The sequence below is a fragment of the Lactuca sativa genome, chromosome 5 (assembly GCF_002870075.4).
Source record: "Lactuca sativa cultivar Salinas chromosome 5, Lsat_Salinas_v11, whole genome shotgun sequence".
Lineage (NCBI taxonomy): Eukaryota > Viridiplantae > Streptophyta > Magnoliopsida > Asterales > Asteraceae > Lactuca > Lactuca sativa.
The window spans coordinates 370,027,124-370,039,356 of record NC_056627.2 but is presented as its reverse complement, the minus strand read 5'-3'; the positions used below and the strand labels follow the sequence as shown (position 1 = coordinate 370,039,356).

General features: G+C 36.1%; 1 protein-coding gene, 1 long non-coding RNA gene and 1 pseudogene across 3 annotated transcripts; 1 reads left to right on the top strand and 2 right to left on the bottom strand.

The window, feature by feature from the left end:
• Positions 1–3,924: 3,924 nt before the first annotated feature.
• Positions 3,925–5,451, top strand: LOC111917943 (biotin carboxyl carrier protein of acetyl-CoA carboxylase 1, chloroplastic-like; annotated as a pseudogene).
• Positions 5,452–5,918: 467 nt separating this feature from the next.
• Positions 5,919–7,845, bottom strand: LOC111917944 (uncharacterized). 2 transcript variants are annotated; one of them, XR_002859066.3, is made up of 4 exons: positions 7,520–7,845; positions 7,062–7,386; positions 6,761–6,972; positions 5,919–6,399 (listed from the first exon to the last, which is right to left on the bottom strand). It is a non-coding gene; the product is annotated as an uncharacterized LOC111917944 (long non-coding RNA). The 2 variants fall into 2 exon arrangements; XR_008223943.1 differs by having other exon boundaries at positions 7,062–7,845.
• A 1,904-nt stretch (positions 7,846–9,749) lies between these two features.
• On the bottom strand, positions 9,750–10,494 carry LOC111917945 (translocator protein homolog). The gene has a single exon (XM_023913577.3). The coding sequence runs from the start codon at positions 10,427–10,429 to the stop codon at positions 9,860–9,862; it is 570 nt and encodes a 189-aa protein (XP_023769345.1). The 5' UTR covers positions 10,430–10,494; the 3' UTR covers positions 9,750–9,859.
• Positions 10,495–12,233: the final 1,739 nt, after the last annotated feature.

Genomic DNA, 12,233 nt, shown 5'->3' with positions numbered 1-12,233 from the left:
TTCATAAATTCACTATTTACGTCACGCTGTGTCACACCGGTTTTGTCGCGAAACTTCGACAGGTCATAACTCGGATTTCAGCATTCTTTATATTTTCGGAAACCTCGTCTCAACCACTACATCTTCGTGCATCGATATCGGGTTTATATAACATTTCATTTTTACGCTTATTTTATTTTTGATTAAATCAAATCGCATAATTAAGCAGATAAGTATAAAACACATAATTCGCAAACAATACATTGTTATTATTTCAAATGGGTTACAAAGGTTAACCTAGACTATTACATTGCTAAAAATGACAAGCCCAGAAACACAGACGTTACACGAGTACTCCCCGATCGTCCCCTTATGAATTGAGTAGTTTTGTGAAATTCGGTCAACTCGGTGATTAATATGTATAATATAATTAATGATTTATTATTTAACACACACACATGTGATTATTATATATCTTAAATTTTCAGTAATTATTCACGAAGTGAGACCATTATGTGTTTTTCATTTTTTGTGTATTCACATGTATCCAATTTTGTTATATATTTCAATCAACTTATGATTTTATCTTATGATTTTGACATATATAATTTCTGTAAAAAAATTTCTACTCAAATTTCCAAATCCGAGTACTCCCGATTACTCGCTACTCGGTAGTCGGCCGAACAGGTACCGAGTAACGAGTTCTACAACCTTGATGTTGTTGGAATAGTGTCTAAGGCTGCAACTATATTAGACAAATATTTGACCCGGTTGTGCATGGTCCTTTTGGGTTGCCTTCACCATAGCAACTTGATATGATGATTTATTAAGAGAGAGTAAATATTATTAGTATATTATGAGAATAATATAAAGAATAATATATTGTTATTTGATTAATATAAGTCATAGAATTAATTGGAATTAATTTGGTGACTTAAAGAGATTAATTAAATAAAGGGGTATAAACTGTCAATTGTTTGATAGTTAAGCTTTAGACTATAAATCCTTATAGATATATAGTGGACGGATTCTAGAAGCTAGGATAGCTCCAAAATCGTCCAATGACTTATCTATGGAAAGGATTTGGATAGCCTTAAGAAAAGATTATCCAATTAGGGTTTAGGTTGTAACCCTTAAGGAGTCTACAAGTATAAATAGACCCCATGGGCAAGGGAAATCGACACTTCATCTAAAGCATAGAAACCCTGGCCGATTTCCTCCCCTCTCCTCTCTCCTAAATCATCTTTATTGCTATTGGTGTTTGTAAGCCATTAGAGGAGTGACAATTGTGACTCTAGAAGCTCCAAGACAATAAGATCAACAAGGAATTCAAAGGTATGATTCTAGATCTGGTTTATCATTGTTCTTATTCTTAAATAGTCATTAGAAGTCTTGGATTCAAAGCATGTTTAATTAGAAAGCCTAGATCCAAGCATTAGGGTTTTGCATGCTCACATAGGAAAGTTCTTATGGCTAAAACCCATCAGATGCTTGGTATCTAGATGATGGGACTGTCATTGGGGATTCAGAGGAGGTGGTTAGAGTGTTGAACATAATTCGATTGCATGGTCCAGGTTTGGGTCTTGAGTTGAACATCAAGAAAACGAAGATTTTTTTGCCCTCGTGTGATGGTAGGAAGCTTCGTGATGATTTATTCCCAACGGATATAGGGAGACCTTCTTTGGGGGTGAAGCTCCTTGGGGGGGCTGTTAGCAGAGACGCGAGGTTTATTAGCGGGCTGGCAATGAAGAGAGCGGTCAATGTTGTTGATTTGATGGGCCTTCTCCCACAACTATGTGACCCGCAGAGTGAGCTCCTTTTGCTTTGATCATATATGGGCATTGCAAAACTTTTCTTTGGTTTAAGGACATGCTAACCGGTACACATAGAAGAGGCAACGTTATTCTTTGACAAAGGATTGCGCAGGTCTATCGAGGATATGATGGTATGTGGAGGCCCCTTCTTTGGAGACATTTAGTGGCCCTTGGCTTCCTTATTTATTCATTTTGGTGGTTTGGGTTTGTACTCGGCCTACGAGGTTTCCTCCTACGCATTTGTAGCCTCGAGGGCCCAATCTTGGGCATTACAAGACGACATCTTACGTGACAGTGACATATGTGGTATGGACTCGGATTACCTATGTGTTATGACTCGTCTTCACGATACGATTCTGGGATTTGATTGTAGCGGTTTCACTAATAAGGACACCACCCCCTAAATCCCAAAAAGCTTTGGCGTGTGCCCTTTTTTGCAAAATCGTCCAAGATATGGAAGTCGACTTCAACATGACTGTCAGACAGAAAGCAGTCTTTGACTGTCTACGGGCGCCTCATGCTCAGGATTTTCTGCTAACTATCCCTATTGATGGTCTTGGCCAACATATGTCTCCTGTGGAGTACCGAACTATCCTTCGTTACCGCCTCATGATTCCCATATTCCCAATTGACGAGATATGCCCAGTTTGTCGCAAGGCATGTTTGGATACCTTTGGGGAACACGCGGCTCATTGTAGAGAGCTCCCTGATTTCAAGTATAGACATGATGTGGTTCAGGATGTTCTCTTTGATGCTTGTCGGCGTGCTGGTATTTCTGTGAATAAAGAAGCGCCAATGAAGTTTTTGACGGACCCGCAGGATGGCAGGTCCACACTTAGATCGGCTGACATTTTGGTCTTTGGATGGATAGGAGGGAAGCATGCATGCGTGGATCTTACTGGGGTGTCTCCTCTCGTTGGTTTGGGGAGCGGGAGTTTCACAGTTGGGCATGCCGCTTTGAAAGCCGTTGCGTGCAAAGTGGTATAGCACGAAAATGCATGTAGAGAAAATCAACATGTGTTTGTTCCTTTTGCATTCAATACATTTGGTTTTCTCGCACCACAGGCGGTGAAGCTCCTTAATAGAGTCCAACGGGTCATGCATTCTAATGTCATATCTCCTAGAGCCACAAATGTTGTTTTCAAAAGAATTGGTTTTGCCATCCAGAAAGGGCTAGCGGCGCAACTTGTTGCCCGTTTGCCTTCAATCGATATGTATTGAACTATAATATATATATATATATATATATATATATATATATATATATATATATATATATATATATATATATATATATGGAAGAATTATATGGAAAATAAATATTAGGGTAAAACATCATTTTAGAGTAATTTAATGAAATCATCCTTGTCATTTGGGTAAAATTACACTTTCGGTCCCTACCTTCTTTCTTTATAATTTATATATTAATTAATAGTATTAACCGTTCCAAATTCCACAATTAATATGATTTCCAAATTCTAGATTTCATTAACTTCACGGTTACAGTCGGACGCCATAGCCGGAGACACCTGAAGCCGCCACGTCGGAACCACCAGAAGATGCAACCGCCGCCTTCGGAGACACCATCTGCTGCTACCAGAATCATTAGAACCATTAGACCACAATTATTACATTTTAATCATCCCTTTGTCTCTCGTCTCTATGCTTAACCTCACTCCGCCTCTCTCCCTTCCTGAAGACACCGCCCCGAACCACCCATTGAACCTCGTACCTCCATTGTAATCGCTCCCTCCTATGGCAAAGACAGTTGTCAAAAATTCGCATTTTAAGAAGTCTAGTTCCGGCCATATCGTTTCAGATCTGTCGTTTCGGCGTCGAACTCATAACCGATCTGTGATTATAGATCTAGAAAAAGAAAAACCGACGATGGTGGTCCGGTTGTTCCAGATTTCATTTCCGATCTTAGGGCTTTGAGAAAAACCCAACGATAAAGAAATGGGGCTTAGGGTGAATCATGAACGTGACAGTGGTTGGGGTCTGAGGCTTTGAACCGATTATCAGATTATAAAATATCATTCATTCGCATTTCCTGGTTTCCAAAAATCAGATAATCTTTCCTCTTCAGATTTTTGTTGGGGAATCATCAAATTCTGCACCACCAACATCATAAGAAAAGTCAAGCAAAATATCTTCTTCTGAAACTGAAATTGAAACTGCAGTTCCTGATGTTGCATCCATCACCGCATTCATGAAGCAAGTTGCAGGACTTGTTGAGTATGCTAATATCTTTTTTTCTTATACATATATTTTCTTAAATTAATTTGGGGTTTGGGGTAGTGGATGTAAATTGAAATTATTATCATTTTATGTTCAGGCTAGTGGATTCGAGAGATATAATGGAGTTGCAGCTATAAAAAAGAAGATCGTGAGGTGATTATAAGAAAAAACAGAAGCTTTAGCCCCTCCTCCTGCACCTCTTATGATGATGATGCAATCATCACAACCACCACAACCTATGTATTATTCACAACTACCACCACCACCACAGGCCGCCACTCCGACTCCTTTTGCATCACCGCCAGTATTACCTCCCCCTGCAAAGCCAAAATCCTCCCGTCCTCCATGGCTGGAACATTCTATCGCGCCCCTGCACCAGGAGCTCCCGCTTTTGTTAAGGTATTAACCTTTCCACCTGCATTCATATACCAACAAAAATACATCCACGTAAAACATCAACATTGTTAAAATTAAAAAATATATATATTTAGAAAAATTGAATGATGATAATAACATTGTTCCTTTTAGAACTTCTTGTTAAACTGAACAAGACATGACAGATGGCATTCATTTGAACTGATGTCAACTTTTTGTCGCATAAAAAAATGTGGGATAAAGACTTGGTTATTGGTATGTTATCTGTCGTATATTGAAAATAGTCTTATTGTTTCTTGATTTGGAAGTAGAATTGATGTGAAGATATTTGGTGTATTTTTATTACCAGGTGGGAGACAAGGTTCATAAAGGTCAAGTAATATGTATTATTGAAGCAATGAAGTTGATGAATGAGGTTGAGGTAATTCAGTCTCTTTGATAATTTGGATAATTTCTTACCACCCTAAATCTTAATTATGACCTGCCAAAGAGCTATTTAGTACAACAAGATAAAAATTGGCATAGATGAATGAATCTATCTTATTTTAACTAATTAGATAGCCAGCTAATTAAGGTTTTGTAAGAACGCTTTTCCCCTCATTGTCCAAGTGTTTTTGATGTGTGTGTGAATTATTATGTTATTCTGTTAGACTATCAATCAGGAGCAGTAGTTGATATTATTGTTGATGATGGGAAACCTGTTAGCCTGGATATGGTATCTCTCTCTCTCTCTCTCTCTCTCTCTCTCTCTCTCTCTCACACACACACACACACATACACACAACAATTTACATTTTAAATTGAACCAATTTACAGAAACACTGTTTCTTTGTTGTTTGCAGCCTTTACTTGTTATTGAACCATGAAGAGGAAGTGGAACATTATGAAGTTGAGAGATGAAAGTCATGTGTCAAGATGGAAGTTAGACTTTGTGTTTCTTTTTTTGAGGAAAGGGCATTGGTAATTGTTACACATTGGTTTTGTAATGTAAGCCTAAATTTTGAAATAATACATTACTTATAAGAAAAAGATTATTTTATTTTAAGTAATTGTGTTGTGTCTCTCACTTCTTCTACTTGGTTTATAAATGTCAGGCTTTTTTTTAATCTTTAGCATATTATGAACTAGTTTCAGTTTGTAATTTGGGAGAAATGCCATTGTTTTTTGTTTTTCTATCTGTTATGTTTATAAAGAAATCAAAAGAGACAGGATCAAAAATGGTAATTTTGGAATCCCTCCAAGTTGTTTTATATCGTTTTATTTTTCAAAAGTTTAGCTAATTAATTTATTAATGTGATGAAAGAAGCTATGCTTACCTGTTTCTATTTTAACTTTTAACTAACATTTTTAATTTGCATCTACTTGACCTTGCTTTTAGATACAACAAAAGGACATCAGACTATCTTAAGTACATAGTTTGAATCTGTTTTCAATGCTTTATGGGATTCATTGAACACCTATAATAACACCATTTATTCTAGACTAGTGTTTCTAAAAAAAAGAAAGAAAACATAACGAATTTCAGTTTTAATACAAACCAAAACATGGAATAATGTTTCACAACAGTGACTGTCTAAATACAGAAAAAAAAAAACATTCCAAGTAAAACCTTGAATCACTGGGTGGGGTGTAAAGTAGTCAAGACCTCAAGTCGTCTTCACTCCTGGTCAATCAAGGATTAAGTAATTTGCCACCATTCCCATAACATCAAACCTATTAAATAATCTCCATGTAAAAATAATTTATGGTATTGGTTATAAGTTGTTTGTTGAATGGAATGATTAGGTTGGATTTCGTTTGAGAGGGGATGCTCTTGGGTTGTTCAATGATGATGATGATGTCTCGAATGCCTTTGAACTCCTCTTAGGGTTGATGATGGATAAACACCAACAACCAACCCCACTCACCCATACCCTTTCGTTTTCCTCTACCTTCTCGTTAACCTCCAACATCATTAATCTCCTACTGTCCTACAACCATCACCAATAACCACCTGGACCAAAACAAAATCAAAACTAAAAAGTGAAACCTCTAGAAATCAAAATGTAACCAATGTCAATTCATATAATCATGAAATCAGAATCTTAAATGATATCAAAACTAATGTTTGGGAAGAATGAATGGTTTGGAGAAAAAGTCATAAATATGAAGATATATTTTGAAAACAAATGCAAATTATCTTTCAATCTATGGATTTGGGGTATCGACAATTTATGGAGAAATCAGTCCGTAAGTATCAGATCCCCAAAATGGTAAACTAAACAGATCATAACAATCCAAAAAAGAATCTTAAAATTGCAATTCATACGAAAAACTGTGATATGATAAAATCAACAGAAAACAGAAGAACTCACATCATGTTGTCTCTGAATGGCCCTTGGTCTATTTTGGCCTCCGAGAGGCTTTAATCCGGTCAACAAGAACACATCCTCTTTGATCTCACTAGGCAAAATGGAATCAAACACTTATGTTATTGTTGGTATGCACTTCTGATAATTGTTTGTTGATGTTAGTCTCGTAAGAAGTTTTAATCTCCTGCAATCGTGATGAGATCTTCGGCAGGCCCCTAAGTCAATAAACCATATGAATTGTTATAGATCTATTCCAACCATCTTCGGAGAGTGAGAAACAGAGGAAAAATGCAAATAACGATACCGCCTATCTCAAATGTGAATCTGAGAAAATAATGCATATCAGATTTTAAGTTCCCAATTTACTCCAGTTATACGATGTGAGAGAGAGAGCGAGAATGCAAACGAGGGTGGATCCGGGGTACGAGGGAGGAGGGAGAAGTGTGGATGGTGGTGGCTTCAGGCGGCATCGGTGGCTTCAGGCAACATTGTACGATTGTGTTGAACTGATGTAAAGAGGGAGATGCAGGTGGTTAATTTTGAAATTGAGAATAATCGAATGCAAATAATGGCTTGCACAACAAGCAGAATCTCTTCTTCCCCTCTAGTCTCAAACACCATCTCCAAACCTTCAACCAATTTGATCAATTTGTAAATCAAGAACAAACTGGAACTGATTTTGAAATTAACAGATGATTTACAGATGAAAGAAAAAAAATCGATTGATTAAGAAAACTAAATCGATGATAAAATTCGTTTTACATTTTCTGGAAATCGATGATCAGACGCAAAAAAACGAAGCCGGTGCGTTGTATCCGGAGAGGCTGAGATGTGTGTGTTGTAGTCGGAGGCGGAGAAGTCGGTGGAAACACTGTAGATGGTGTCAGGGTGCCGGTCGGAGATCGATGCTTCATCCATTCAGAGTTCACAAGAGCATGAGGGAGACGGTGGCTAGGGAAAAATCCATACACGAAAGAGATATGTGGGTTTCTTTTCGAGTTCAGGCGGTCACAGATGGGAAGGAGACTAATACTTGAACATGGAGGACGCCGACTGGTGGAGATGTAGGCTACCGATCAAGGGAGCTGTTTGTTGTTTTATGGGTTTAATTAAAAAAAATAAATATGAAATTTTAATAATTTGAATGGTTTGAATTTATAAGAAAAATAAGAAAAATTTTGAATTATTAAAATTAATGAGACTTTAATGTATTGAATACATTATATATATAAATCATTTCTAATAAATACTTTACATATATATTACCTTACATATTAAATGTTAAATTTTAATTTAATAAAATAAAAAATACAATAAAATGACAAGTGGAAAATAGAAAATTTAAAAATTCTAGAAAATGACATGTGTCCAAATGAATGAGAAGAGGACATATGGCAAAAAAAACTTTCATTTATTATAGTAGATAGTTCAAGAAATATTTTAATTAGTGTAATTTATAATTTGATTATATTTTTAATTGAATTATATTTGAATTGTATTCGATTGTTAGATTAAATGTGTAATTTTAATCAAATCATAAGGATGATTTTTGTAACTATAATATCTTACGTATCAATAAAGAAATGTGTAGGTGTCAATTTCTTATTGGCTTTTAATTGATGCCCTAAATATTTATTTTCATAGAACCTTCTTTTATATATATATATATATATATATATATATATATATATATATAGGTTCAGGTTCATTTGAAACTATTCTAATTTTGTAAGACCGTGAGACAAAATTTAAAAATAATTTTAAAATGCAAAATAAATGGAAAAATCCAAAAATTCTTTTCTTAAATATTATTTTCAAAACTTGAATTAACTAAAAAAAATTTAAAAAAAATTAAACAAAAATAAAATAAAAGATATCGTTTTTTGAAAAATACGTGAAATATTCTAATAGAATATATTACACTAATATATTTTAAAAATTAATTTTAAAATGCAAAATAAATGGAAAAATCTAAAAATTCTTTTTTTAAATATTATTTTCGGAACTTGAATTAACTAAAAAGAATAAAAAAAATAAATAAAAATCCATTTATTCTGAAAAATACGTGAAATATTCTAATAGAATATTACACTGTACATATTCTAAAAAATAATTTTAAAATGCAAAATAAATGGAAAAATTCAAAAATTCTTTTTCTAAATATTATTTTCGGAACTTGAATTAACTAAAAAAATAAAAATAAATAAAAAATACGTCTCACAGTCTCACAAAATTAGGCCGTCTCACATGAACCTAACCCTATATATATATATATATATATATATATATATATATATATATATATATATATATATTATATTTCACTTAAACATTTAATTAATGTTTAATTAATTCTAGAAGAGATAAAAAAAAGTTCCATAAAGAGGAGAAGTAATTCAATGGTAGTTTGTTAAATTTGGATATTCTTTTATATGACAATATAAAAACAATTGTGATTTTGTAAAACTTCAGATAATCTTGTATAGACAAGAAAATAACAACACAAAAATCAACGAAGGGTGACAACTTTATAAATCAAACAAAACAAAACACAACAAAAGGAATGGAATTGATTTCCATCCCATTTCATTGCAACCAAATATATATAAAAAAAATAGTTTCCTCAGATTTTAATTACTTTGAAATACTTTATTCATATTAAAATCATATCGCCCATGAAATGCCCCTGTCGTTTTGAGTTTGTGATGGGAATTGCTAGTTTTAAGCTTGTTTATGTACTTATTGTATAATTGTGATTTATAGGAGACTAATCATCATGTAAAGCACCATGTAATCCGCCTATCGGGGCGGCGAAGTTAATTGTTTTCAGCCGCCTTTCCCTCGAGAAAGTGGTTACAAAGATGCCCCCTTTTTAAAGGGATAAACATATCATCGATTACTTAGAAGGTGAAGTCCAAGTATAGTTATTGATCGAAGTCACGCCCAAATAGCAAGAAGTACGTAATTATATACACACACATTAACACATATATGATACCCAAAGCAGAAACTTTTATATATATACAAAAAAGTGAAAAACGTACACTTCCTCCCTTCATGGCTTGATCATGATCATGTGCATATATATATAATATATATGAATTAAACTACGAAATACAAGTTGACAAGTGTTAAAAACCCGGACCAGACCAAACAAAGCTTCACCAAGTCACCTGCCGTCTGGTTTATCCGGCCGAACATCCGAGAGCAAGACAAGAGAGTCGCCATTTGAGCCAAACACACTAATAAGCCGACCTTAGGGGCACCCATCCTGAAGAATATCGGGTCCCAAGCTAGGCTCAGGCCCAGCTGACCCAAGTAAAACCACATCGCTTTTGGCATTTTATGGAACCCGCCTTCTGCCCAAACCAACCAGCCGGATAAACCCATCACGAAAGCTGAAGACAGACATGTCAAATGCAGAGCCCACAACGGTGGGATCCAGAAGGCCTTCTGGGTAGTCCTGTAACTCCGATTCCAACCGAACAAGGAGATGTTGGCTAAGGTGAGAGCTAGAGGGACCGCGATACCTACAGCCAGTGATCGGATGCCACGTCTTGGCATCGTCGACGCCCGCTGCTTTTGAGTCTTCATGTTTGTGCCGGTGACGGCCTCTTGATGAGGTTGGTCTTTGGTTCTGTGTTTCAGTTCTTGGGTGGCACTGGAGTCCATGGTGTCAAGCCGGAGATTGGTAGAGAAAGAGAGAGAGAAAAGATGGAATGACGAATAGTATTTTCAGGGGAGGAGAGATTTTATAGAAGAGATTGGGAGTTTCCGCGGGAAGATGAGTATGGATAGGTGTGACACGTGGTGATAGAAGGTGATGAAGAGGGGAAATCTGACACGTTGATAGACAGCAGTGCCACCTATTACGTGTGCACGGCCTGATGGCCAAATTCTTTATCCACTCGCAGAAAGGGTTAAGTCAAGACCGAAGGTTTTTTATTTTTGGCTCGCGGTGATAATAATCCAACCAAATCTCTAAGAAAAGGTTTTTAGACTAAACATGTACGTACCAAATAATATATATTAGATTATAACCTGCATGTAGTAATTTAAAAATAATTTTAATTTAATTATTAAGAACCGATAATTAAACCTTTAATAAATAATAAATATATATGTTCTGTCGATAAATAATAATAACATAATTATTGGTTGAAATTTCGAAATGTTGCGATGTCGTTCCACAAACGTGATTTCGGCTTGCTAAGGTGTAACATCCCGAAATTAAAGGGTAAAAATTTTATTTTTTATTATAATCAAAACACTAATGTAACTTTTATCCAAACATTTAAAAGCATTTCAAAATAAAACATATTACGGAAAACACGGGTGTATGCGCTGCGATCAAACCGGACCCTTCCCTTTCGAACTGGAAGTACCTGAAACCATAAACCACAAACTGTAAGCACAAAACTTAGTGACTTCCCCACATACTACATATCATACATATCATACGAGGCATACATGTTATACATATCCAATCAATCAAAAAAGTGTTATGTGCCAACCATAGTCTTGCCATTATGCCACGAGCCGCCTCGTGGTCTTCCTTGCCAGACCGGGGGCCAAAACCCTGGGTCTTACAGATAAGTGCCAGGAGCCACCTCCTAGTCTTCCATGCAAGCATCACAAAGACAACTAGCATGCAATCTACAACTACTTAACTAAAATTTGTCAGAGTTCAGACTCTGGTCTTGCATATAGATTGCCAGGAGCTGCCTCCTGGTCTTTCATACAAAATGCCAAGGGTTATCTTCTGGTCTTCCTACTATACATAAACCAAATGGGTCGGCATTGGTGCTTTCGACCCATAGAACAGTGATGAGACTCACCTTGAATGCAGAAGCTCACTAAAAGAGATCCATAGTTGTTGCCCTGATGACTCCCCGAGCTATCAGTACAAAGTAACACCCAATTAGCAATTGGGTTCCATTCTAAGGCCTACAATCCATATTTGGGGTAAAATGATCATTTTACCCCTGACCCAACATGAACCAAAACTGAGGCCCAAACTCAAGACCAAAAAGGACCAAAACCAAAAGATCCATAAAGGCCCACTAATGGCCTAATTTTCCAAATTGGGCTCAACCCCCATATGGGCCTTATCCTAAAGCCCAATCATTTCCTTAGTGCCAAAAAGTTGATCTCATATGGCCCAAAAGGCCCAAAGCAACAAGGTGACCCAAAGATGCGAATCGCAAAACACAACAAGCCCAAGCCCAATTGAACGTCGTACACGGAGCGTACGTTTAGCTACGTTGTGCGTACTTGGTGAATCCAGATCGCGAGCAAACATGGTACGCTGCGCGTACCATCATTTACGCGGGGCGTAACCAGGACTTTTCTAAAACTCCAACTATGATTTAATCCTTTAAGTCCTTGCATCCAAACCTCAGAAAACCTTCAATATAAGCTCTTAATGCATAAAGTCGGCACCTTTATGCATTTGCATGACTCAATGGGACCCAAC

What these genes read in the sequence shown, in the direction of transcription:
- LOC111917945 (XM_023913577.3), bottom strand. Translation starts at nt 10,429, where the DNA reads ATGGACTCCAGTGCCACCCAAGAACTGAAACACAGAACCAAAGACCAA.